At 45.8% G+C, this 27,295-nt stretch overlaps 1 protein-coding gene across 3 annotated transcripts; it reads right to left on the reverse strand.

Annotated features, from left to right (window-relative positions):
• Window positions 1–5,116: 5,116 nt before the first annotated feature.
• E2F8 (E2F transcription factor 8) lies at window positions 5,117–22,286 on the reverse strand. Of its 3 annotated transcripts, none has more exons than XM_039236717.1 (13): window positions 22,218–22,286; window positions 20,895–21,021; window positions 18,841–19,119; window positions 18,301–18,457; window positions 15,617–15,931; window positions 15,239–15,400; window positions 13,276–13,413; window positions 11,301–11,504; window positions 10,898–10,985; window positions 10,111–10,639; window positions 6,615–6,747; window positions 6,118–6,500; window positions 5,117–5,823 (listed from the first exon to the last, which is right to left on the reverse strand). In XM_039236717.1, the coding sequence occupies exons 2-13, from the start codon at window positions 20,907–20,909 to the stop codon at window positions 5,641–5,643; spliced, it is 2,586 nt and encodes an 861-aa protein (XP_039092648.1). In that variant the 5' UTR covers window positions 20,910–21,021; window positions 22,218–22,286; the 3' UTR covers window positions 5,117–5,640. The 3 variants fall into 3 exon arrangements, with proteins under 3 accessions (XP_039092648.1, XP_039092650.1, XP_039092649.1); XM_039236719.1 differs by lacking the exon at window positions 20,895–21,021 and adding an exon at window positions 21,359–21,565 and having other exon boundaries at window positions 22,218–22,278; XM_039236718.1 differs by lacking the exon at window positions 22,218–22,286 and adding an exon at window positions 21,359–21,379.
• Between the last annotated feature and the right edge of the window lie 5,009 nt (window positions 22,287–27,295).

Raw genomic sequence — 27,295 nt, forward strand, 5'->3', positions numbered from 1 at the left:
GACAATCATAATAACCAGAAGGGGTTTTGTGAAATGTTCTGGCTTGTATAACTCAGTACAGCATAAATCATTACAGATGGAAGCCTGAAAAATAGAGACGCCTGAGGAGTAATGCTCTTGAAGCTCTATTCTGCCCTGCCAGTGAACAATCTAGAATCAGGCTGTCTTACCACAGTCTGGATATGTGTGACAGATTTCGTATGGTGGCACTCAGGAGTGTGGTGTTCTGAAATCAGCGCCATTAGATCTGTTAGGCAGATCTGCATGTCCATGCTGGCTTTGCCCCCGTAGGTTGTGATTGGGACGTGCTCTTACTACTTTCTGAAATTAACTTCCTCACTTGTAAGATGGGGCCAGTAGTTACCACCTTGCAATGTTGTTTTGAAGTAGGCACAATAGAGGATGCTCAATAAAAATGATTCCTTTAAAAAAAAAAAAAAACTCTCGAGTCGCACTCTTTCCCCTAGTTCATCTAGGACATGTTGTTTTTCTCAGAATATCTTCATGCAGGGGCGCCTGGGTGGCTCAGTTGGTTAAGTGTCCAACTTCAGTTCAGGTCGTGATCTCACGGTCCATGAGTTCGAGCCCTGTGTTGGGCTCTGTGCTGACAGTTCAGAGCCTGGAGCCTGCTTTGGATTCTGTGTCCCCTTCTCTCTACCCCTCCATTGCTTGTGCTCCATCTCTTTCTCACTCTCAAAAATGAATAAACACTAAAAAAAAGATAGAATATCTTCATGCAGAAATGCCCTTATTGTCTAAGTGTTGGGTTTTAATAATGAATATAGGTATATAATTTATATTCAACATTCCTGCCATTCCATCATGGTCCAATATTCCTAGCATCAGCAAGTTCGGATTCGTGTGGATGGTGAGAAAGACCACTGATTAGCCAGGGAAACACCTGAGATGGAACTCACGGCCTTCACCCCACAGGAGAAAGATAGAGCATTTCTTAAGCAATTAGAAATCTATTCACTTGGAATGGTTTATTAAAGTGAGTGTGGTGACCTCAGTTCTCCTAGAATCCTTGTTTTCCTGGGCTAGAAGAGAGACTTATTCTGGGGGTAGAGGGAAGAGACAAATTGAAGTTAGAGACAGACAACCATAAAAAGAGAACTTGAAAAGCATAATACGTTGGAGCCATTTATTTTAGGAGGATACATATCTAAACAGCCTCTGAGTGTATTACTGTGTCATAGATGGCCTACATTGTTGGTTCACTTTGAATTTAAAGAAACAGTAGTGCTCATGAGTTCCTGAAACATGACAAAAAATTAGATTCCAAATACCCTATTTAAGAATCGGGGAGCTATATTATTTTAGAAAGATTTAGTCAATAGTTGCTAAAAGTTTTCAGTCATCTTCAGTCTGGAAGATTTACACATATAGGATCTTTTCTTCTTCTTTTTTAAATGTTTACTTACTTTTGAGGGGAAGACAGACAGAGTGTGAGCAGGGGAGGGGCAGAGAGAGAGGGAGACAGAATTTAAAGCAGGCTCCTTGCTCTGAGCTGTCAACACAGAGCCCAACACAGGGCTGAAACTTATGGACCTAGAGATCATGACCAGAGCCCAAATTGGATGCCCAACCAGTAGGATGTCCAACTGACTGAGCCACCCAGGCACCCCCACACAGGATCTTTTCTTATCCAAATTAGGATCATAGGCATTGTTTTACATGGCACAGTGCTAAGCAAATGGTAAAAACTGAGTAAATACTTTTCAAATAGAATTCAGTTTACACAGGGCAAACCAGACTCTGTGCCTAACTCATGGAAAATGGAAGATTTTCCTGTAGCCTTTCAAAAAATGCAGTTAATTACTTGACTATCGGAGGATGTTGATAATTATATTCCCTACCTGCATTGTCCCGCAAAATGTTGGCCATTATGACAAGTTCTCATTTCGTTACTGATCCAATTGAGCAAGTAATTGACCTGAATGTACTCAAATAAGACATTGAGATATAAAATCACTTCTCTAGAAGTTGATTTAAAAATTGATAGCTTTTTAAAACCTAAAACAATGACGCTTTTCCTTCCAGCTTATCTCATTTTAGGCTCTCAGGATTTGAAACCCAGCCAGTGATACATGCCTAAAAGAATCTGCAGTCAACCCACATGCTTCTATATAATTAATAGGATTGCTCAGACAGCTTATCTGCTTAAGTTCTGAAAATCTCTTTATCCTTTATCTGCAAGAACACTAATCTCTTGAAAAGGACAGGGATGAGGGAAGTTGTTTTAAAGCCAAGTTTAAAAGAATTTTCTTGTACCAAATTTTATCAGTTTTCTGGGTTCCTTGCATCTCTTCTTGCAACGAGTTCCCTTTCAGGTATTTTAAATGGCACTTTGCATTCGCGGGAACATGGGTGAGCTGCTCCCATGGCTGGGGAGATAAGCATTTCTTAAGGCCTTATCTATTCACTCCTTGGCTGGATTCCATCAGACCCAGGGAACAGAGAGCTATCTGGTCTGGGAATTGGGAAGCCTTGGCTCTGGGTTTCCCTCTGTGATTTGGTTAAGAGCCCTTAAGTTACCAGGCGTGGACATGATTGGCAACTTTAAGCAAAGGAAATTTACTAGAAGGGCACGAAAGGCCCGCACCATCAGAGGACGGCTGAAAATGAGGCTTCGACAGGAGCAGGTGCCATGGTCTTTCCAGAGGTTGGGAGGCAGGAGCCCCAGCAACCGTATTGTAGCTGGAATAGAATTTCACTGCTAGGGTGAAATGGATCAAATCCTAGGGAGGTTGGCCTAGACTTACAATCCATGGGGTCCATCTCATAATTCCTTAAGGGGGAATCAGGAGGCAGTTTGGGAACAGAAACTGCATGCTGGGCCGATAACTTTGTCTACCACTGTGCTATTACTTGACATCTTTAAAGTTGCTTCCTGCTTTAAAAATGAATGGACAGTGCTTCTCCCATGAAAGCCTTTCAGGTTACCATGTCCTGTACTGTTTGCTTCTATGTGTCTATAAAACCAATGAACCAGATAATAAGACAAATGTATAAGACAAAGACCTATAGGACTAGTGGGCTATTAGTTGTCCTGCTCTTGGAAATTTTATCACTGTATAACAGTGGTTGTATTCATTATTTATGGATGCATAACAGATTGCCACAAACATAGCATCTTAAAATAATACAGATTGATCACCTTAAAGTTTCTATGGGTCAGGAGCCCAGGAGCGGCTTAGCCGCATTCTCTGCTTGGGCCCTTCCCCGGCTGCAATCTCATCTGAGGCTTGACTGGGGAAGGGTCCATCTGTAACCTTACTGAGATTGTTGGTAGACTTCAGTTCCTTGTGGCTATAGGTGGACCTGAGGATTTCACTTCCTTATTGGTTGTTAGGCTGCAGGCTCTCGTCGGCTCCAGGATGCTGTCCCCAGTGCCTTGCCATGTAGGACTCCCTACACGGGTTACAGTGCAATCCTAGGTAATATAAGTACATAACCATGTACACATAATCACACATATGCCATCACCCTTACTGTATCCTGTTAGAAGGAAGACACAGGTGCCACCCACACTCAAGGGGGTGAACACCAGGCAGCAGGGATTATGGGGCAATCTTATGAATCTGAGTGGAAGAACTGAGTAGGACAATCCTCAGAGTAGTCTCGAAGTCTAGCACAGCTCATTCTTTCTGTGCATCTGAGTTCCCCAAACCTCAGTCCCAGGGGCAGGGGGTGGGGGGAGGGGTACTTCTCATGAACTGTTAAGGAGGCAGAACAAAATCCTGGCTTCCGGTCCCTCTAGCTCAGCTTTAAACGAGGGAGGGGGAAGGTAAAGAGCTGCATCGCCTCAGAGCTATCATGACTGGGTTGGTTTCTCTTCACAGTTGTCTATGTGTCATTGAATCCGGTAACCTCCATGAACTATCTTTTGCCTATATTTACCATTGGGCAAGTTACCTTCTCTTTACTGCATGGGAATGCTTTTTGTCATTCGTTCATGTGCAAATACTGTCTTCCTCGACTACATTATAAGCACCTTAAAGGCAGGAACCATTTCTTATATCAGGAACCATTCACACATCTTCCCAGGAGGATAAAAGCCAAGGCAGAGGTACTTTGGGAGAAATCGCTCATATTGGTTCTCTAGTGGTGTGAAGGAAGGGGAGTCTCTAGGTCAGTGTGAAAATCTGCTCTCTTTGCTGTGCTTGGTTATGAAAACAAAACATGTATATTTGAGAGGAATGACCTTACAAATGCCTAGACTACCCTGAGTGTGCTCGGCTCCTACTAACGCAGCTGGGCATGCATGTGGAAGCAGATGGCTAATGGATAAAGGAGACCCACACACTCGAGTCATGACATATTCTAGCAGTGGGATTCTGGACTTATTGCTTTAATCTCTGGGAGCCTCAGTGACCTCATTGCCTTAGCTCAGGGAGACAGTGCCTTTAAAATGTACAGCGCAGTACCTAGCATATAGTAAATATATAGGAAATAGATATTATACGGATCCTTTTAGACCCTGACCAGTGAAGGCCCGTGTCAATTCTGGAGATGCAATTCATCCCGTAACAAGAGGGTCAAGGAGAGGCACACTTCACACACTGTAGCTCGTTCCTTCTCTGGGGGCTCATGGGGGTTCAGTATGTTAGTTCCTGGAGTCAATTAGAATCCTGACTACCTTTTTCCCATCCCTGAAGCCGGGCCGTTTGGAAGGCGTGGTACGACTGGAGCTTTAGCCTCTCCTCTGTAGATGGCAGCAGACGGGGCCAGAGGCAGGCCATATGAGGCCAGGGTAGGAAGTGAGCCTGCTCCTGTCTTTGATTTCTAAGCGCCCAGGCCGTGGTGGAAAGCTCAGGAGACTTAGCTGCATGTCCCTGGACAAGCAACAGCCTCTCCAAAGCCATTTTCAGTGCTGAAAAGTAGAGCCATGGGGAGGATCCAAAGGGGGAAGAACACAGGAACATTTTATACACTTGGCGGATCTAAAGGAACCCAGAACTCTCCTTCCCAAGGATTTGCCTCTGAGGTTAGGGAAGTTTTTTTCTCCCAACAGTGCCCCCACTGGCCAAATGAAAACATGAACTATATTTTAGAAAAGTTTTAATTTGAACAACTTATGATTAAAAATACAGTTTATAAATAATTTTTCCATAGACTTGATTGAGGATTGTTGCAAACTTTACAAAAGGACACAAGACACAATCTGCAACGAGAACAGATTAAAGAAATTACAAAAAAATACAGCTATAGCCCTCCCATTTAAAAATACAACATTATACATTGCAGCGTGTTCATTGTGCAAAGTTGAAGAGAATGTGGCATAGGGCATGTCACATATTCACGCAAAGGGAAGTCGACTTTCATATAGTTACTTTGCATAATAGCATAGGCACAGCTGAGACAACGAATCCTTCCCCCCTCGGCAGTTAATACACCTGACGTTCAACTTTTTGCTTTTATCTGGTAGGACTGATGGCTGAAATTTACTTAGTACAAATATGTGTGTGTGTGTGTGTGTGTGTGTGTGTAAGTAGGGAAACAAGTGTCTGCTTTGAAATTAAGTAAACCCCCAACGTATTTACAGTATTTTCAGAGAATGCGTTCTCCAAATCAGTCTGATTAAACCTTCTCTATTAGACAACCCTTTAGAAAATTAAATAAAGCCAAAGCTGTCAACTAATGGCCATCCTCTGTTGAGACTTCCAGCTTTCGCTGTGGGACAAAGAGAGTTCCTACGGAGGTTTTGTTAGCACCATCGAAATCCATGCAGGATGCGCCCATTGGCTTCACTGGTCCACCTGGGGTGCGGAAGAAACTTTCGGCCACTGACTGTGACCCTTTGGGTGTCACAGGAACAGGCTGATCGGAGAGAGAGGAATAGGAAAAAGAAGTCAAACCCATACAGAGAGATATGGCCTAATAGCCTCAGGGGGTTGGACTGGAAGGGCATGTCACACGATAGGAGCCTGGCATATTTTGGCAATCGGCTGTGGGTACTGTGGCCTTCCGGGGCTTGGAAGGCAGCTAGGCCTTCAGTCTCCTCCTCCCATCCTTCCCCTTTCCAAAGAAGAAAAGCAAAAGCGAGTCTCCTGTGATACTATTTGGGCCTTAATAACCCCAGGAAAAAAATCCACTGACTGGAAATACTCTCACCTGTGGTGTCCCCGTCACAGCAACTGATTGTCCACTCGGTTGGTTCTGGCCTGGGACTGGAGAGTCGTACCTGGTGGCCCTTCCTTGCTGAGTGCCTACATTTTCTGGTACAACACTAACAGCCTCTATTCTTGGAGACACAGGAACGGCTCCCGGGCTCGCAGACACCTGCACACTGGGGGAGATGAGTCCCAAGTGCTGCAGTGTGAAGTTTACAATGGCTGAGCTGGGGTTCTGGCCGGGAACGGGGTGGCTCGAAGTGAGAGCCGGGCTGTTCCCGACAGCTGCCACGGAGGTTGGTGAGACCATTAGCTTCAAAGGTGTTACATGAAAAGAGGGAAAATTTACAGCAGTGAGTTCAGATGATGTCACTGGAATAACACCTGAAAAGAAAAGGGGGGAAGATATCTTAAAAGCAAAGGCATTTGTCCAAGCTTATAAGGCTTCAGTGACTTTGAGCCTGACCCACATTTGAATAGTGTTTTATGTACACTCACCTGTGATTGGGGAGCTGTAGATCCTGTGGTTTGGGGAAAGCGTACTTGAGTTTTCTTTACTAGATAGAATAGACTCTGCCCCCAGGGATGAGCACTGGGTGAGAGGGATCAGGTATCCTGATGGGAACAAGGTCTAGAAAACAAAGAGGAAGGTTTTATTCTACACGCAAATATGGAAGAACAACGGCCATGTGCCCGTTCCAAGACTCATATCCCTTGGTGTTTGTTTGTCTCATCAGACCAAAGCATCCAGTGGGATGGGCTATGGGGTGGGCCAGCTATATAGCTCCCTGAAGACCACATCCCTCCCTCCCTCCCATTCCTGACTTGTAAAAACCATGTGTTTCTTAAATGTTATCTGTGGTCTTAGGAAGTATCCTAAAGCTAGTAGTGAGCCTGCCTAGGGGTAGGATTTGCCCAACACGCCCCCTCACACTGACATCCAAAGTCCTGCTATCAGACACTACGACGTGGTGCTGTCAGAACCATGTTCAATGCCGTTGGACACCACGATGGCACTGCTGTATTCTTATATGGTTGTTCTTGAATTATGTCGGATGGTAATTTCCCAGACTGTTCTGAGGAACCCTGCTTCCATGGGATGCAAGTTGGCCCTACTTGAATCGTGGTCCAACTGGTCTCGGAAATGCTGAATTGAACAAAGGAAAATGGTGTCTTTATTAGAGAATTCCTGGGGGGCTTTAATGATGGCGTGCCTTGTAAATCTCCAAGGGACATACAGCAGGTAGCATTTCTCAGGCAATTTAGCAGCTAAATTTTTGGTAGTATTGGTATTTGAGGAAAACATCTTAAGAAATGTTGAGTTAGAGAAGGGGGTTGCCAAATCACGGGCCAAAATCTGGCCTCCTGGCCAGTTTTGCAAATAAAATCGTATTGGAACACAGCCATGCCCGTTCATTTATGTTCTGTCCATACCTGCTTTCTTCTATTTTTATAATGGCAGAGTTGCATAGGCAGCACGGAGACCATATGGCCCACAAAGCCAAAACTTTTATTATCTGGCCCTTTATAGAAAAAGTGTGCTGACCCCCTGATTTAGAATAAAGTAATTATACAACTACAGATGCACTTTCCCTAGCCCTTCAGATTCCAGTGATACCAAGCACTCGCATAACACACAAACCGAAGGGCAGGGCACCAGAGTTCAAAAACTATAGTTAAAAAGAGAACTGGTTAATTCATATTGGAGGCCCAAATGTCACAGAGCAAAAGCTTTAGGCAATAAAGTTATATTCTAAACAGAAATAGCCAGTGTTGGGTTGTATGTACTCCCCACCATGCTGGCTTGGTCTCTGTACTTTAGCGAACAGAGAGCCTGCATGGGTGGCTGAACTGCCTGAAAAGTCTGTTTCGGCCTCACCATGAGCAGGTCTGGCAAAAACTAAAAGCAGCTCTTGTAACCTGGGGGCCCCCTTTTTATCTTCCTCCAGATCTTTCTTCTCACCACTGTCAAAACAACGCTCTACACTTTGATCTAGCTATTAATAGGTCCCATCCTTTCCTTGGGAACCAGTGAATTCAGCATCCACAACACTGCTAGTTTATCAATTTTGCTTCTGAAATGTTTGGTACTGTTCCATATCTTTACGCGCTGGTTCCTTGAAAGCTGCAGGAACAGAAACGTTTCATGGGCGGAGTTAGGCAATTTACAAGTAGCTGTTCTTTACTACCGTTCACGGTGATCTCTCATGGTATGAGAGATACTCTGGTGGCTGGTTTAATTCTTTCAAATCTTCAGCAAAACCTATAGTGCTCTAATAATTACTTTTCAATTTTCTATAGACTACGTTCATCGCAAAATCTTTTAGCCTATAATGCCAATTCCTTTTTTTTTCTTTTTAAGTTAGGACTGTTAATTAGCAGGATGAATGAATTTGGTATATTTCAGCCTGCATGTTTCTCATCTAGTCTACATTAGCTCTCTTATCCCTTTCTTCCTACTGCATCCGTCTGTTTAATGTTCACTGCCTGACATATTTGTGTCTGTTTATGCACTGTCTTCTCTCCACCCACAGAAGTACAGATTCTGGGTAATGTTTGTTGAATGAATTTACACAACAAATCTCTCTTTTCTTTGTTCATCTTAGTCCATGCTAAAAAGAAATGGTCAAAATGAAGGCAGGGAGATGAAAAGAGAAGCAGGGGCACACAGAAAACCTATCTACTGACGATCCTAATCCTGAATAATTAAGTGAGCAACAGGAGACCATTATTAAATCATATCCATTGGCCCGAAGAGATTATGGACCTCCCAGAAAATTGAATCAAGCCAAAGCCTTGTGATTTTCCCCTTAGCATGTATATTACATGCAAAATGATAGTACGCTAAGATAATAGATGTTTTGAACAGTTACCATGGGGCCATCCTCAGGGAAGATTTGACAAACTCTAAAGCCTCTTTAATAACAACAGTTACAGATAATACCCTTCAGCTTATACCGTGCCTTAAAAGGATCACAAGCCCCTTTATGTATAGTATCATGTAATAAATTCACTTAACCTCACAAAAACTGTAACATGGCCCTGGGGCAAGTATTCAAAAGCAATAGTCACCAAAGGCAGGTTCTGGGTTTGATTTGATCCAGAGCACAGCGCTTTATGCCCAGTAGATGATCAGGTAAAAGTGGTGGAATAAATTCTTTATAGATGTGGAAAAACAAGATGTAGAGAAGGAAAGTAACTTGAGGTAATAGCAGGGACAAAATGAGAGATTGACTTCTGCCTCCACGTATTAACGGTGTTTATTTGGTGATAACGTCTCCCTATGTAACTGTCTTTAGGGAGAAAAATGAGATAGCATATATAAAAATGCCTAGTACTTCTGCTGCCTGGTATATGGGTAAGCATCTAATAAATGTTAATCCCTTCCTGAACTTAACTCCACCTAGGAAACAAAATTACCTGGAACAGCAAAGTCTCTAGAAACCAGTGCATCAACTATACCTACAATCTGCCAAGATAAGCTTGACTCTTCTATTACATAAAATAGAAATTTTGGTTTAAATTTTAGGTGGAAAGTAAAAACAGAGGGGACAGTTTATCTGCCGGGCAACAGATGCTAGGTACATGACATCCAACAAACGTTAGGTAGTGACTCAGAAAGCAGGAGTTACAGGATCCCTATGCATCCACCCATTCATTTGGGGTTACGTCTGCTTGTAAATTATTTAAGACTTTTGTGACAGCTGTTTGCATTCCAGTATGTGACAGAGAAACAGACTTAAGGACAACCACCCGCAGTGCTTTAAAAAGAGAGCAAATAATCCCTTCCTCCAAAGGTTAAAAATGTCCCTGCCGTCATCCCAGTCAGAGGATTAGCTGTCTGGGGCTTTGTTTGGATTCTGGGAAGCTAAGGAACAGTTCCTGGTCTTCTGAGAAACTGCCCTTTGCTCTGGTAAATGTCACAAGCTACTAAATTCTCCTCTAATCAATTGTGGACTTCCTAAAGCCTTACACGGTGTGAGGCTGTACTTACTGCGGAGACATTTTCAAGTCCTTTCAGGTCCTCTTTAAATTTCTTTTTGGAACCACTGTCGTCAAGCATGCTTGCCCTCTTTGAGCCTCTTTCCCCAGCAGACTCCTGGTCTCGGTTCTTTGCACCTGGTCTGTCAGGCACCGGCTGCAAGCTTCCAGGCCTGGTGGGGGCACCCGATTTGGCGTCACTGGCTGCCTTCTCAGTGGTGGCATCTGTGGGGTCTTTTGACCTTGTAGCTTTAGAAGAGGGGGCGGGGCAGACTGTTGGGCTGAGGCCTTGGGGCGCTGTCATGGTCTGGGCTTGGGCAGGCTGCAGGTAGATGGCATAGGATGGGCCCGAAGGGGCCTGAGGTAGGATCACAGGCACCGCAGGTGACAATGGGCTGGGGATGAGGGGGACCACCCCCAGGGGCTGGATGAGGGGCGGGGCCGTCAGCTCCAGCTCAGCATTTGCCAGGGTGCGGAGAGGAGACGCTGGTTTGCAGTGCCCGGATCTTTCCTGCTGTCCCTTCGCTTTCTTGCTGGGTTCACTAAAAGACAAGATTTAAAATATGACACAGTGGAAACACATTTTCTCTAAAATGTTCTACCATGTTGGACTGGGGCCAGATTGAAGCCATGCATTTAGGAAACTAGCAGATAGCTTCTGTAATGACTGCATAAACGTTACGGAAAAGACTATTTCACCCGTTTCCAAGGCTAGCGCGTGTTCTTACATAAAGTAAGTAATCCTAACGACGCAATGTAAAAGGAAGTCATCCTGCTACTGAAGAGTATTACTAACCTACCTTGACTGCTCTTCTAACTGCATTTTGCAAATAGCTGCGAGCTGAGCCATTTTACTTGGGAAGGGTGCCGAATTCTGAGTGCTCTCAGCTGGTAAAACAGAAACGGGGGAGGGGGGGTAGGGGGTGGGTGTTGGTCAAAGCAAAAGAATAAATGGTCACACAGATAAAACATTACTGAAATCAAAGGAACAGAAAACACGCACCTCCCTTCCAAATCACACAGCCATTAAAGCCCACCAATTATTTTTTATCTTTTCATTCATATATGAGTTAGGCTTCAAGTGGATTGGGGTATATGGGTATTGAAACAAATCTCTAACAAGTACCATAGGGATCAAGTAAGCGGAAAAAAACAGATAAAAGGAATTCTTCAGAGCAGAGCCTGGTGTGACTGAAAACATACCTTTGCTTGTCTTCACGGGGCTACTGGGAGCAGAATTTATCTTTCTCCGGTCACTTTCTATGCTCTTAACCAGTTTGATAAGAGATGGGTGTCGAGTGAAGTTTGGTTTCCCACGCGTGGAAAAGAGGTTTTTGGCACAGTTGTCTTTCGAAGGCCGCTTCGCTTCTAGATCGGAGTGGGGAAAAGGAAGGACTTGGCCACATCCTGAAAGACAGAATGGCAGGGGGCTTGGCTTCCTTGCCGGAGATGAAGGCAAAGGATAGGCCAAGAATGATTTTAGGAATGAAAGCAGCAACATTTATACAGCGTTGTTTATAGAGCGTATGTCTGGGCCAGACACTGTCTGAAGGGCCTTCTGTACAAAACCTTGTCAATCTTATTTCAACGGAATTCTGAGAGGAGACTTCACACCTTAACATCTCCGAAACCCACAGCATCTTACAACTAACGAGTGGTGTGCTAGAGTGGAATCGTTAGTGGTTTCTCTTTCTTACCAGTATATATATAAAACTCTGCATCTTGTAATCAGTGGAGTCCCAGCCTGAGGAGACACGGTGACGCTCACTGCTATGGACTGAATAATTGGGGCCCCTCAAGTTCACAAGTTGAAATCCTAACCCCCAATATGATGGTGTTAGCAGGTGGGGCCTCCAGGACGTACTTCGGTCATGAGGGCGGAGCCTTCTTGAGTAGGACTGGCGCTCCTATAAAAGAGGCCGCACAGCCGTCTCTAGTCTCTTCTACCATGTGAGGTTATGATGAAAAGACAGCCATCTAGATAGCAGGCTCTCGAAAGCCTTCCCAGCCTCCAGAGCTGCAATACACTTCTGTTGTTTATAAGCCACCCAGTCTATGCTATTGGGTTACAGCAGTCTGAATGGACTAAGACACTCTCGACAACTCCACCAGGTAGGTGCTTCCTAGGAAACGCATCGCCATTTCAGAGACATTAATCAACTGATCAGCTAGTTGTGTGGTACAGTGGGTGGCCTCAGCTAGTACAGTGTGGGCCTGGGGTATGAAGCCATCGGTCTGGCCCCAGAGCCTGCACTCTGAATCCTTGCACCGAAGGACCTCGCTCTGAGATTACAGCTGACTCTTGAACGGGTCTGAACTCTGCAGCTTCACTTACATGCAGATTTTTTACAGTGCAGCGATGTGAATGCATTTTCCTTTATGATTTTCTTAGTAACATTTTCTTTTTTCTTGTGTACTTTATTGTAAGAATATAGATGATACATAAACATACAAAGTATGTTTTAACTGACTGTTTATGTTATTGGTAAGTCTTCTGGTCAACGACAGGCTATTAGTAGTTAAGTTTTGGGGGAGTCAAAAGTTATATGCAGATTTTGATGCATTCCTAACCCCTGCATTGTTCAACAGTCAATGTAGATTCAAAACTGCGGTAACCTTGCAAAGATACCACTGTTCTTCCCATTTTGCAGGTGAGGAAGCAGCCTTGAAGACATAACTTGCTTAAGGCCACATAGCCAATCGGAGGCTACGTTTCCCTCTGGCTCCGTGGCCCATGTTCTTGCTACTTTAAACATTTCAGTGAGGGATCTTTGGTGGAATGTAAAACGTCAGAACCCTGGAGTTGAGATGGAGACTAGAACATGATACTGGAGTGAATTCAGTTCATATTCCCGATGTGTATAGGCTTTGTTACGGTCACTGGGCAGCATAACAATTAAGCAACAGTATCTTATGTTTTGTGATGCTTTCCGCTTTTTCAGATCCTTTCACGATCAGATTCTGCCTCTTGGGTACAGGGTTGGAGGTGTTTTGGCCCTTGGGGTGTTGATGGAACCAGCGGCCAAACTTTCATACGGGCACTCATCTTTGTCCTTCCAACAGCTTACACGTGTTCTTTGCATGTGGGAGTGTGGGCAGGAAGGGGAAGGGAGAATATCTCCCGATGCACATTGATTCAAAACAATGAAGCAAAGAATGAAGGGAAATAAATACGTACCACTGGGATTTGGACTGATTTCTGGGCCTGTCCATTTAAAAGCTGGTTTTCGGCCTCTTTCTTCTGTGACATGAACTTTCTTGATAAGATTCAAGCTACTCAGAACATTAGCTATATCATACAACCTCCGAATTTTTGCTAGAAAATAAAAGATATATACCACTTAATGGAATAGTGAAAGATCAAAGGACTTTGCTTCATGAGGACTTCATGTATATTCAAAAAGCTATCCTAGCCATCAATGTCAGGTAGAGAAAAATGTGACTCTTTTAAGTTATTCTGGTGATACTGCTTCAATTCAAACAAAAAAAAGTTTTAAATATTAAAAAGACTCCGTTACTGCTGGTACTGAATTTTGAAATGACAAAGGTTGAAAAAGGGAAAATGACTTTGTGAGATCACCCTATAGGGAGCTATATTACAGTTTTTAATAAAAAGTCCCCATTACTGGGAATCCTCTAATGAGGATTCAGAAGAATTTTATGAACAAATAGAAACGAAGCATCAAATGATAAATGCATTGCTTTCCTGCTTGTGACAGTTTATAACAATGAGATTTATTTAGTATCATGAGCATGGAGGATGCTATAGCCCATCAAAATTTGTAAATTAAAAATATTTTTTAATGTCTATTTATTTTGAGAGAGAGCGAGAGAGTGAGCAGGGGAGGGGCAGAGAGAGAGAAGTCCAAGCAGGCTCTGCACTCCCAGCTTAGAGACCTACATGGGGCTTGAACTCACGAACCATGAGACCAATGACCTGAGCAGAGATCAAAAATTGGGGGCTTAGCCAACTGAGCCAGCCAGTCGCCCCCAAATTTGTAAATTTTTATATTGTCCTTATGTCCTATGCAAATCATTGATTCGTTCATTCTACAAATCTTACATATCTTAAAAAGTCTTGTTACAAAGACATCAGTCTGAACTTCCAGCTTGATACTATAAAATTATAAACTGAGCCCCTTCTTCCTAGCCATGGCAGGAGGTTCTGAATTCCCTGGGGATTCGGCAAATTACACATCCGCAGTTCCTGGAATGGTTTCCAAGGCTGTGACTAACCAGTGAAATGGAGAGCTGCAAACTGGTGAGTCAGAAAAAGCAGGCAGCCCATCTCAGTAGAGGGCTGAAATTGCACATCTCCCAAGCCAATTGCCAGTGTTATTGCCTCTACTCTCCACTTAATTTTGTCTTTATAGAGACACCATCAACCGGGAGCTGTGCGCATACACTTTCATGGGATTAGTGCGGCTTTACAGGAACGGAAAGGCAACTGTGCAATGGCTCCCGGGCACTCCCCACAGCGGGTCCCCTCCTTAGGCGCGTCCCCTGTTCAGCTGAGCCTCGTGCCCTACGTGGAGGTGTGCCGCTGCCCCCGGGGGACGCGGGCGTGCCGCAGAGCCTTCCCATCTGTTGAGCACTTCTTTCCACACTCTCTTCTAGAGGCTTCGGCAAAGCCTGTCACCGAGGTGCGGGCAGAGCTCGGCATCAGGAGCCCAGTCCAGGCCCCTTTCCTCCTTCGAGCAGGTCTGGCTGAAACTACTCTTTCACCTGAGCTGCAGGTCACTTCTGGGGACAATTTTAGAAGAGTTATTCATATCCTTGCCTATGAGAGCAGAGATCGGGGTTCCAGGCCCACTTGACAAATTTACTGCTCATTTAGACTTCAGGCACCACAGAGTTCAAAAGTCCAAAATGGGGACAATGTTACAGTATCAAAGGAGGTCACTTCTAAGGGACTGTTTATAAGCCAAAGGGTCAGACAAATAAGAGAAGTTAAATACACATCTTTGAATCCTATGGGTGAGTGAAACGGCAGAGTCGCAGCGTCCGGGGAGAAGAGAAGGTGCACAGGCATGATTAGAGAGGATGCGTCAGGACAGTGCATGTACTCAGAAATCAGTTTCTAAGTCACATTTTATGGTTTCAGAACAGGTCCAACAGCCCACGGCAGTCCTGACACTTACTTTTAAACTTGCTTTTATCCAAATCTTCCACGTGGTCTTCCCCAATTAGAATCTTGGCAGCAATTTCTAGGCTCACTATCTGAGGCGTCGACACCAGAAACAGCATCACAAACTTCTGGCTCATCACTCTTAAAGACTTATCTTTGCGGCTGTTTACAGAGGCTTTGGAGGAGGAGGATTAGAGAATTAAAATTCATGAAGGGACAAGTGACTTCTAAAGTAACAGGGCTAAAAATACCACAACCCGATCAGACAGCTGACAGGCACAGCATTTTAGCATGTTAAAAGGCAGGAGTTGCTCTAGATCAAACAGCGTGCTCTAAGAACCCGTTTTCTTTAGACCCAGGAGGGGTCCAGGCTCTTCCAACCATGGCTCACCTGCCCGAAATTCCACTCCAGGGAGTTCGACAAAACACATGTCCGCGTGTCCATCGTGGCCACTGTTTGACTTCATGATATGATCCTCTAGGCTGTACGTCTTACTAAAGTCAAACTCTTGCTCGTATTCTCTCTTCTTGATCATCATAATCTGCTCGGCGTACTTGTTCTCTTCCCCGACGGTTTTCAAAGTCCCCAGGGTTTTGTGGAGATTATGTCGCCCGTGCCACGTGTACCTGTTTTTGGCCAGGCGGCTCACCATGTGTAAACTCTCTAGGACATTCACGATGTCGTAAATGCGCCGCCGCTCAACATCTGCGAAGAAGGAGCAATGGTACATACGAGGGTCAGACTTCGTAACGTGTAGAGAACTGAGTAACTTTTTCCTCCACGGCTTCTTAGTCCGCGGGTCTGGAGGACACAGTTCTACTTACTACACTCAACAAAGGGGGCGAAGATGGGGAAGACACGTTTCTGCTCTCATAGGGTGTAAATCATGCTAACAGGAATCGGAAAGGTAACATCTACAGAGGACCTACTGTGTGCCATACAGCTTTAGGAAATTCTTACCCTAAACTGGTGTGGTAGGTAGTATTATTCACAGTTTATCGATGAGGAAATGGAGGCTCAGGCTGGCTAAGTAGCTCATGCCAAAGCACAGACCAGTGACAAAACCAAGTCGTTAATATTCTAAGCCCCACACGTTACAACCTGGGTTTTTTATACGACTCTTCAAGGTGCACATGTGTGCACACACACGCACATACACATGTGCACACACACACAGTTATCATAGGATATGTACAAACCACCCGAAATTCCTTGCTGTTCCTGGAAGTTGCCAGATGTGCCCTTGCCTGAAGGCCTTTTACCGAGCTGCTCCTTCTGCCTGGAATCCCTCTTCCAGATGCCCTCATCATCCCCCACCTCCATCCTTTCAAGCTCTTGCTCAGATGTCACCCTTTGAACGAGGCCTGACCTGACTGCCTAACATGATATTGCGAAACACACTCCCAGCACTCCTGGTCCCCCTCTACCCTGTTCTGCATTGTATTTTTCCCACAGCACGTATCACCTTCTAACATCCGTTATTATTACTTGCTTATCATGTGCTTTGCATAATATCTATCATTATGTCTCTTTATCTGTCCTTTGCATACTCATCTATTACCTCGCTCTAGCAAGTAGATTCCACAGGAAGAAAGATTTTACTCTTTGTTTAAAAAATGTTTGTTTAGCAGGGGAGGGGCAGAGAGAGAAGGAGACACAATCTGAAGCAGGCTCTGTGCTGCCAAGGCAGAGCCCCACGCAGGGCTCAAACTCAAGAACCATGAGATCATAACCTGAGCCGAAATCAAGAGTTGGTCGTTTAGCTGACCGAGCCACCCAGGCGCCCCAAGAGTTTATTCTTTTTATTCACTGATGTTATCCCAAGCTTTTACAGTACTGCCTGGCACATCGTAGGTGATCAACAGCTACCTGCTGAAATAAAGGTACAGCCTACAGAGCTACAATTAAGTAGGTGTGACTAGATGAATCTACATGGCATATTCTTAAAATATGAAATCAAGTCGGTATTTATAAACATGTATTCCAAGAGTAAAACCTTCTTCATGGAGTGATAGCTATATATTAAAGTACCCTTCCTATCTTGTCAGTTTCACATTATATTTTCATGACTCCAGAAGTATCCCAAGTTTACCACAGATCTCTTTTAGGCTGCAACTAGATTCAAGTCAATGAAGAGAAGAGTAAAGGTAGTAGGAGGAACACAGTAATTTGCCAAACCCAAAAACATATTGTTCTCAGAATCGCACCGAGTAGCGGGCGGTGCTAAAGCCCTGCTTCTACTCACAGAAGCAGATCCTCATCACAAGCTACCAAGATACCATTCTTCAGCCCAGCTCTTCGAGGAGAGCACGCAAGAGCTCAGAGAGTGCAGATAGAAGTTCAAAGCTGTAGCTGTTTATGAAACAAGTCATAAAACAATGTTGCCTTTCTTGGGGTGCCTGGGTGGGTCAGTTGGTTAAGTGCTAAACCTCAGCTCAGGTCATGGATTGCACAGTGGATTCCTGGGTTGTTCATGAGTTCCAGCCCCCTGTGGGGCTCTGCACTGGAAGTGTGCTCCCGATTCTGTCTCCCTCTCTCTGTCCCTCCCCACTCTCTCACAAAATAAATAAACATAAAAAACAAACAATGTCTTTCTTTACAGTTTCAGAGCTTTTGAAATGCAGTCAGAAGCAATCTCTCCATTGATTTTTTTTACTTCTGTTTGAAAACTCACTGAGGTTGGAAACTATATGCCTTTATTCTCAAAACGGCTTCAGAGGGGCGCCTGGGTGGCTCAGTCAGTTAAGTGACTGACTTCAACTGACTTTGGCTCAGGTCATGATCTTGAGGGTCCAGGAGTTCAGCCCTGCATTGAGCTCTGTGCTGACAGCTGGGAACCCGGAGCCTGCTTTGAATTCTCTGTCTCCCTCTCTCTCTGCCTCCCCCTCACTCAGGCTCTGTTTCTGTCCCCAAAATAAATAAACATTAAAATAAATAAATAAAATGGCCTCAGCGACTTAAAATTTCCATCTGTGTCGTTACAAACACTGGCTAGATGAGCGTGGGTCTGAAGGAGTAAGTCCATGAAGTCACTTTAATTGTTAACCATTTCAGTGAGCTCTTTGCATACTTACTAAGTTCCTCAGCTACTTCGTCAAGACAGATGTCATTGTTCACAGCAGGGTTGGGGTAATTAGGGTATCGTGCTAAGAACTTATGACACAACAATCCTAAACTTTTCTCTTTTCGACTTGGTTGGGATTTCTCATATTCATCTCCAGATAAGTGTTCCTACAAAAGAAGAGGTAAATAATATCTGAATCGAGAATACAGTTGGACAGATTTATTACGGTCATCTGCCCTTGATAGCTAACAGGCTTAGCTTCAACAGCTGTAAAACTGGGGGGAGAAAGGTGGGAGCCAGTGTAAACCGCTTGGCTGGCCTGAAAAGGAGGCTTGCGCTGAAATGAGTCAAAGGCTCAGGATTCCTAGTACTGTGTTTGGGGGAGTCCTGCGCTCTGAAGCAGGCTAATAACAGTCTGTGGGGGGAGATGCTTCATATTGCGGGCACTTCTGTAATAGCTACTCTTCCCTGCTCCTACACACACACACACACACACACACACACACACACACACACACACACATCTCCTCCCAGCCTTTTGCAAACCTACATGTAAACAATCTTTAGCCTCAGGTAATCCGTTTCTGCCATCAAACAACCCCCTTTTCTGATCTCTGTTTCGTATCTCGGGGCTCACGGCACTGATGAGCATTTTCAGGTTGGCCGTTGGTGTCCACGGTTCTCCCTGGGAGATTTCCTTGGGCTTGGTAGGCGTGGTCAAAGGGCCAAAGTCAGGCTGTATCTCCGTCAACACTATATTTGCTGCAGTGGACTCTTTCAGAGGTGTTTTCATTAGTCCTCTTTTATGTGGTTCAAAAAAGAGATTTTCCTGGTTTAAAACAAGCAAGCAATTAAATCTACCATAAAACAGGATTTATCATATGGCTCTTGATTCTAGAAGTTGTACAATAAATAGAATCTCATCAAGGAAAAAATGCCTACCGAGGTTATAGGGTCGATTAAATTAGTAACTATCCCAATGATCACTTAACACTTATTGTCCTTTTTACTAGCTAAATTTCCCACTCTTAATTTTGCAGTTCTTCTTATGTTCCAAGAATTTTTTAAAAAATCCCTTTAAGGCATAATTTAAGTTTTTTGACATAATTTTTTATTTAGAATAGTGTTGCAGATAAGATAGAGAGCTCCCATATTCCTTTCGCTCAGCTTCCTCTAAGAGGACTGATACTTTTAAATGATCCAAAACTCCTAGGAGTGACTTTTACACATGACACTACAGTAAGTAAAGGCCTACGCGGCAGAAACCATGTCCCATTCATCTGTGTGTGTTCATCTGGTACAAAGGCTGCATACACCAAGTGCTCAGTAAAACACCACTCATGTGGAAGAGTCAGAAAGCCAAGGAGACAAGGCTGAGGGCTGGCATACGGTCATACTCAGAGGCGAAACCTAGCAGGGAGCAAAATCCAGAGTGTCGCAGCAAAGAAAAGTCTGCTCTTTCAATATTTACCCCTCTCATTTTATAGAAGGAAAAACAGGGCCAAATGAGATAAAATTAGTTATCCAAAGTTACAAAGCTAGTTCCTGGCAGAGGCAAGGGCTGCCACTGAGACATGATGGTAAATTAATAGCAGTTCACAAATACGGGTAATGGAGACTACGTTTCTTCTACTTTTGGACACTGGGGACTTCACACATTCTTCCCATCTCTCTATGGCTATTTTAAAGAAAATGCTTGGAATGGCAATAAGTGAAAACACACTCACTAATTCCCCAGTGACTTTAGGAACAAAGATTAATGGGATTGTTTAACATGTCCGTGACTCCTTAGGATTTATCAAGTGCTTTTCCATTTGTATTTTCACCATATCTTAGAGTCCTGTTCTGCAGAAAAGGAAGAGATCCTGGCTGAGAGAGGTGACACAGGCCTTGAACCTGAATATGCTCAATCCAACTATGGTGCTCTTACATGGAAACCAGTGTGATGAGTACAATGGGGGACCCTCGGGAACATGTGCACCTGAAAGATGCTGGCCCAGGGATGGGATTTCTCGAAAGGCTGCTGTCCTTTACCTCAGACTGTCAGGAACAATAGCAATTCTCATTTGAATGACATATAAACCTTTCAGGAACTTTGCATTTTTCAGTTTTTAACCCATCAGTAGCTGGACACTCATCAAGACACCCCTACTGATAATTCTGTTTTATAAAAGGTCTGTCTCACAAATAGTGTTTGTGGCCCCCGAGTGTAAGAAGCTGCTGATTCCGTAGAAAAAGATCTTAAAAAGAAATATGATCTCAAATCATGTCAAATGCCCTCTCTAAGTTCGAATTGCTCAAGAATTCTGAGAAATACCATAATGCAGCTAACCAATTTTGTAATTCTTAGAAAAATACCTTTTCTCGCCGCTTATTTCTTTGAGACTTCCAATTACCATCACACCGTTAAAAACTTTGGATTGCCTTAGCTCTGGCCAAACTCTTCCCCTCTTTAAAAAATAAATTTCCCTTCCTTCTGGGTTTTAGCAAACTAAAAAGAGCTATAGCTTTAATAAGATATTGGATATGGGAAAATTATAGGGTTACATCGGGATGATATTGGTTTTAAAACTTCAAGGATGAATACTGAAGTTAAAAAGGTACCTTTTCATTCTCCATTCTGTAAATTTCTCATACATTTAGAGTTTCTTTAAAAATGAAAAACTGGAGTTTCTCTCAACGCCCTGATGGTTTAAGGAGTCCAATCAATTCTATTAAAAAGTTTAATATCCTTAAAAAGAAAAGGAAATAGAAAAAGTTAAAGAAAAATAAAACCAGGAGATCAGCTGAATATTCCCTCACGGGCACCACAGGCCGCTTAAACAAAGACTAACGAAAAAAATGACAAATTACATTTACATTTTATTCCCGGCCAGAGATAACCCCGCTGGGCAGAGAACTCCGTCAAACGTCAGTAAATTCCTTCAGCAAACCGATCCGCTATCATGAGACTTAAACCAAACCACAGAACTGCCAGTGACAGCCTTCTCCCACCTTCAGGGAAGGCACGCCATTCTCCCATTCTCCAGACCCCACCGAAAAGCACGGTAGCAAGCACTAGCACCCACCTGTTCACAGGTCAGGGTTGGGGACTCCGCTAGCGCGCCAGCCTGCTTCCGGCTGAGCAGACACGACCCCAAGCATCTGGATAAAAGTCTACATCTTGATGCCTCAATTTTCCCCCTGATACACACGTGCACAGGCTCAGCAGTAAAGACTTGGGAAATAGCTTGATCGGAAACTTCCGAACTCAGTTCCTAAACTCCAAACATGCCCTGGGTATTTAAAGAGCGCCTTATGATTAAGACTTTTTCTTCTTTTAGGACATCCTTAAAGACGAAAGGCGATGTGTACTCTCAATTCGGGTGGCCCTTTCACGCCACGATGTTGGATCTCACCAAGGAGGCTGCATTTGTTCAGTAAAGCAACCAGGTACAGTCCCCCTGGACGCCACCCGCTCCGCGCCGAGCGCACTTCCCCCTCCGCCCAGCCAACTACCCCTCCCCCCGGGCCCAGTCAGCGCGCCACCAGCCCTGCAGTTCCCGGACAGCATCTTCGCCGTTCCCAGGGCAACGATTCCTAACCAATCAGAGAGCGGGACGCGGGCCTGCGATTGGTTGGTGGCGCCAGGGGCGGGTCCGGACCTTCCGCCTTCGATTTAAAAATTTGGCGCGGAAAGCAGGACCGTGGCCGGCACCGCCCCTTGGCTGCGCGGGGCTTGAGCGCGGGCAAACCCGCGCCCGGAACCACGGTATCCCCGCCCCTCCCCCTCGCTCGCCCCCTCCCCTCTGCGCGGGAGCTCAGCTCCTCCCTCTAGGGCCCCCGCCTGAGCGAGAGGCGGGAAACGGCCGTCGCTGCCGCAGCCCTCCCGATCCCTCTCCCGGTGCCGGGCCGGCTGGGCGCCACGTCCCTCTGCGTCCCGCTGACCTGTCAGTTCACCTCGCGGTTGGAGCCGGCGGGGGCTGAGCGGGGGACACCTCGGCACCGCTTTCCCCGCTCAGGTCCGGGAGCCCGCGTGTCGGGCCGTCAGTCGGTCCTCACGCTGCGCCGAGGTGGGTGCCGCGGAGGGAAACGCCGGGACCGGGCTTGGCGGGCCGGCGGGCGGGCAGAGGGAGCGTGACCGTCCAGGAGCAGTCAAGCCCCCGATTTGAAATTAACCCGCTCCCGGCGCGAGCCGATCCCGCGGGCTGGGAGGGCCGCTCCCCTCCCCCACGCCCGCTCTTCCCGGCCCCGGACTCCGCGCGCCAATCGCAGCCTCCAGACAAGAGCCGGCGGCGAATCAGGGTGCAGGCACCGCCCTCCGGTCCGCCTCCAAGACTGAGTTGGGGGAAAAGTTCAGCAACTTTTTTTTCCTTCCCCCCCCCCCCGAATACCCCCTCCCCTTGCTAAAGTTGGGGAATAAGGTTTGGCCCTCCCGGGTCACGAGGACTGAGAAGCGGGCGCTCTGCGATTCCCATTCTGGCCGTCCCATTCTCTGCCCTGCCCCAGGTCCACTCACCTGCCCTCCGGACCCCGGCCGGGACCATCCCCCCTGCCATCCCTGGCATGCATTATTGTGCTGCCCACCACCTGCCCCATTGGCTTCTAGAAAATTGGTGTGCAGAGGGAGAAACCTGACCATCTGGTGCCCGAACTCGTTGGGCGTGGGGTCTTGGCCGAGACGTGAGAACTCAGGTGTGGGAGGAGGAGGAGTAAGGTTGAAAACCCGCCGAGCCAGTTCCGGGCGTCTGTCGTCTTCCCTCCCGGGGTCTCCCACCCGCTTGTCCTTTTCCCCTCCCTAGTCGTCTTCCCTCACTTTCCCGTCTTTTTCCGGTTTCCGATCCTCGGACAGCTTCAGCATGGAATATTGCAGAGTTCTAGATTCCTAGCAGAATTGGGAAACGGTCTAGCCCAAAGCCCTCGTTTTGCAGACAGGGAAACTGAGGCCCGGGGCGGCAGAGCTGCCTTGCCTGTGCGCCGATTGGGTTGCCCTGCGTTGGCTTGCCCCGCGGTTCTCTGCCTTAGAACGTTTCCCCTTTTCTGGGGATCTGTACTGGAGTTGCGGTACCGCGTGTGTTGCCCAACCGCGCCTAGATCAGGGCGCCTATCTACGGACGGTTTGGTTTGAGCTCTTCCCCCTCTTTTGGAGTCTCGCGTCTCTAAGCTCCAGCAAGGCCACGGCCATGATCCCCCAGTCCCGCTTGTACTTCTGTGTCAGTGAATCACCAGTGCTGATTTGCAGCGCGGGACAGTGTCCCATCCACGAACGCAATATAAGGGCAGCGATGCTGTGATCCAGACGCTGGGGCCGCAGTGCTGCAGCGACAGACCGTGGGGGGTCTAGGTGGCGAGTGGTGGCTTTTTCTCCCCGCAGATCGCAAGCCTAGGGGTGCACAGGTGGTTGTCCCAAAGGTTAGCGCCCTGGTATCCCCGTCCGTCCCTCTTCTCCAGCCGCCAGCGGGGGGCTCGGGCCATATAGACTTCAGGCAAATGTTGCCCAGGAAGGCGCTTGTACTTGAAAGCCGGCCTTTCGAGGGGGCTGTGCAGACGCTCTCAGATTTACAATAAAGCCAGAATCATTGGGCAGAGTTTCACCACCAACAGCACTAAGCAGCTTATTCTTATCGAACCAGGGTTCACCTTGTCTAGAGCAAGATGCGGTTATACTTGCATCAACAAAAGGGGAAGCAGTCGGTGCTGGTGTTTCTGCTTTAGCCACTGTGTCAGGTTTTTGCCTCCCTGTCCCCCGTCCCTACACGAGTGCTCCTGTTCCCTTGTGTTCAGAGGCAGTGAGGAATGGGTTCATACCTGATCTACATGGGCATTTATGCCCCAAGTGTGAGTGCCAAGGACCTGCAAAGCACAGGGTGCAAAGAGCAGCCACGTCTGCTGACACCGCCCAGACGGCATCTCATTTGAAACTCTGCACAGGTGTTAACCATGGGCCATGACAGTGAAGCAGAGCATTTTAAAGTAACCATCCCTAAACGACAGGGCTGGGATTTAAAACCAAGTCTCGTTTACTGCTAAGGGCTTTCCACGGAAAGCTCTGTGCTTCACTGTGCTGGTGGCAGCCCTCACTTCCTTCACAGGACAGTTGTGTCCTTCTTTATAGAGAGGAAAACTGAGGCGCAAAAAGGGTTAAGTGATGGCCACGAAAGCTGTCGAGTCAGAATTGGAATCCAGGTCAACCTGTTCCCAGTTCATATATATCCAATTTCACCGTCTCTGAAAGTTCCTATGAAAACAAGGTTGGCGACACCCGAGAAGGATCTTTAAGCATCTACCCCTCCCCACAGCCCAGCGTAACAAAATAGAGAAAAAGTGGGATATGCAATTCTTGTTTTAATGACAATTGTCATATCTTATTGAAGCAATGTGAAATTAAAATCCAAGTCCCTGATGAAAAGTAGCTCTCTGAAGAGTGAAATGGTGTCATTTTGAAGTCTTAACTCTTTTTTATGTAAGAGGTAATAAAAAAGCAAGCCGAAGCCTTTCTCCTCAACACCGTATCATGCGTTGGTTTGAAATTCAACCTGAATATAAAGGGAGGCTATGAGACCACCGAAACTTTCATATTTACTGTATAGCTGAGAAGGCAGGACGAGGGGGCAGGTTGGAAATCTTTCTTGTAACTTTCCCATCAAACATGTTTTCCCTTGATTAGTTTTAAAATCGAAGGGACTATTCGTTCATTTATTTCTGGTCTTTTGTTCACCGGGTTGTGTAATCTGTGTCTCACTGAAGTTAGACCAGTTTTTCAACTCTATGCTGCTACCCTCACAGTTTGCACAACGTGGAGGGTGAGATGTTGTGTAACACGTTAGGCACTAATCAAGGAGGAAAGATAACCAGACGTGAGGGAGAATGATGAGTGTCGTCTGAGGTGTCTGGCTTCAAAGGTAACATTCAGGATTTGGGAATCATGCTTTACGTCATCACTGGAGCCGCGCATCTAAAGAGCAGCATCCCCCGCCCTGCGCCCAGGGCTAGAGAGGGAGGTGCCCTAGCTAGTGGGCTTCTAGACCTTTTTGACAAAAGGTCAACCTTTAGACAAAAAGGTCTTGCCGCCCCACCTCCCAAGTTTGACCCAGTGGGGCAATGTGGGGGCTGTGCTTTTTCAACAGCCTGTGTTGGCGCAGCCACACAAAACACAAAACAGCTGTCTAGAGCTTTAAATGGCACAGATCCCCACGTGCTGGGTTAGATCGCAGCTGCTCCCGACCAGATCTCAATCCTCCCCGGTTCTTTTAACTAGTTAGTTCCTCTGTCCCCAAACGAACTGTGCTGGGTCCAATCTGGGCAGGGTGTAAGGAGGATGGATACAAGCAAGGGATGCAGGAGGTGGGACCAGCCTGGATCTGGGGTATGCAGCTGTGGAGCTAGATTTGCTCTGAGCCTATTGTTAGTGGCAGGCGGCTGTGTGAGAAGTCCCCCTCAGCTCTCCTTGACTTCCTGTGGGAAACCTCACTCAACTGATGAGCCCTGGATGGGTATCTGCAGCCCTGGACTCAGCTGCAGCCGCAACAGTTGCTTCCATATATCGAGCGATTACCACATCTACATTTTTAAAATGCTTTGGGGATAACTGAACACAAAACACCGAAGACCCTTTTATAGAATTGGAGTCTGAGTTCTGTCCTCACTGTATGACTATGTCATCCGATCTTAAAATTATTACAGAGCTGAGGATCATGTAGTCTTTGTGCTTATTTGTAGATTGGAAGAACCCATTTTTTCCAGGTTCTCTAGAACATTCAAAATGTATATATACAGATTCCTGGGAGTAGGGGCAGGAATTTATTACATGAAAAAGTCCCAATCAATACCGGAATCCCAAAAGCTCCATGGTTAGCAATTACTACCTTTTGTTTGAAGTCTGGTAGTGAAAGGTAACTGGGCTGACCCCCTTCAGGCAGATTCCTTATGTCCTGTCTTGATCACAACCCCGTACATCCATCTCTGTCACAGACACCCCATCTACACCACTGTGAACCCCTGGAGGGCAGGGAGAGGGGCTTCCTTATCTCTTTCTCCCCAAAGTGCCCAGCTGGGTACCTGTCCCACAGCAGGAGCTTGATAAATGTTGGTTCACTGAATAAGGCCCTAGTCTTGAGTGCCATCTCACCCAAGCCCAAAAGACACCTTGTCTTTTAACCTCTTTATCTTCAGGGCCAAGTTCAATGCCTGACACCTACTTGGGTCTCAAAAATGTTAGAGAAAATGAGCTCATAATTTAACCATCCTTAAAAAAAAAATTTTTTTTTTTTTTTACTTTAACTAACTACTATTTCCACCTCCCTCCCATGCTCTTGGCTCTATTCATTTACTAAAGCGTAGCAAAGGCATAGCATATACTGAATGCCTACGATGCTTCCAAGCCCTGAATTAGGTGCTCTGTATATACAGGTGAGTGAAAGAGGCAAAGTCCTTGCCCTTTGGGAATTTACAGTCAAGCAGGAGAACAGTGTCTGGTACAAAGTGTTCACTGCTACTACTATTATTACTCTTAGTAGTAATACTATTACTACTACTACTATTACTATTACTATTATCATTATTTTATTTTTTTCTTCTAAATGTGAGACTTCTTTGCCGCTCCTGAGTTTAGCAGACATGACTTTTTCTCTATGTTCTTCCTCTACTGTACTTATTTAGTTAGTGAGCTAGTGAGTTTCCTGTAGGTATTTTTCTCCCCTAGGATCCCAAATTCTGTTCTTTTCCTCCTTTCAGCCACACGTAGAAGTCCCTTGCTCTGAGCCCAGGGACTGTGCTGGGCATCAGCTACAGGGCACAGTCGCTGTCCCCTGATCACAGAGACAAGGCCAACCTTTCACTTACCACTCTTCTTTCTCTCTTTTTCTTTTTCCAGGGACATGACCTTCATTTGGGGAAGTTGTTTGCTTTTCTGAGTCTTTCACACTGCTGCTTCAGATTCACTGGAGGTGGCCTGGTTCCTTGTGGAATGAACACTGAAGTTAGCTTCAGTTTGTCCAACCTCGGCCGGCTGTCAGGGGTGTCCTGGA

Source organism: Hyaena hyaena, unplaced genomic scaffold, assembly GCF_003009895.1.
Source record: "Hyaena hyaena isolate Hyena2069 unplaced genomic scaffold, ASM300989v1 scaffold_116, whole genome shotgun sequence".
NCBI classification, from domain to species: domain Eukaryota; kingdom Metazoa; phylum Chordata; class Mammalia; order Carnivora; family Hyaenidae; genus Hyaena; species Hyaena hyaena.

Coding starts and splice junctions, on each gene's coding strand:
- E2F8 (XM_039236717.1), bottom strand. Junction 11,505..13,275: donor AATCAGTCCAAATCCCAGTG/GTACGTATTTAT, acceptor TCTGTCTTTCAG/GATGTGGCCAAGTCCTTCCT. Junction 6,748..10,110: donor GACTTGAAAATGTCTCCGCA/GTAAGTACAGCC, acceptor TTTGTTTTCTAG/ACCTTGTTCCCATCAGGATA.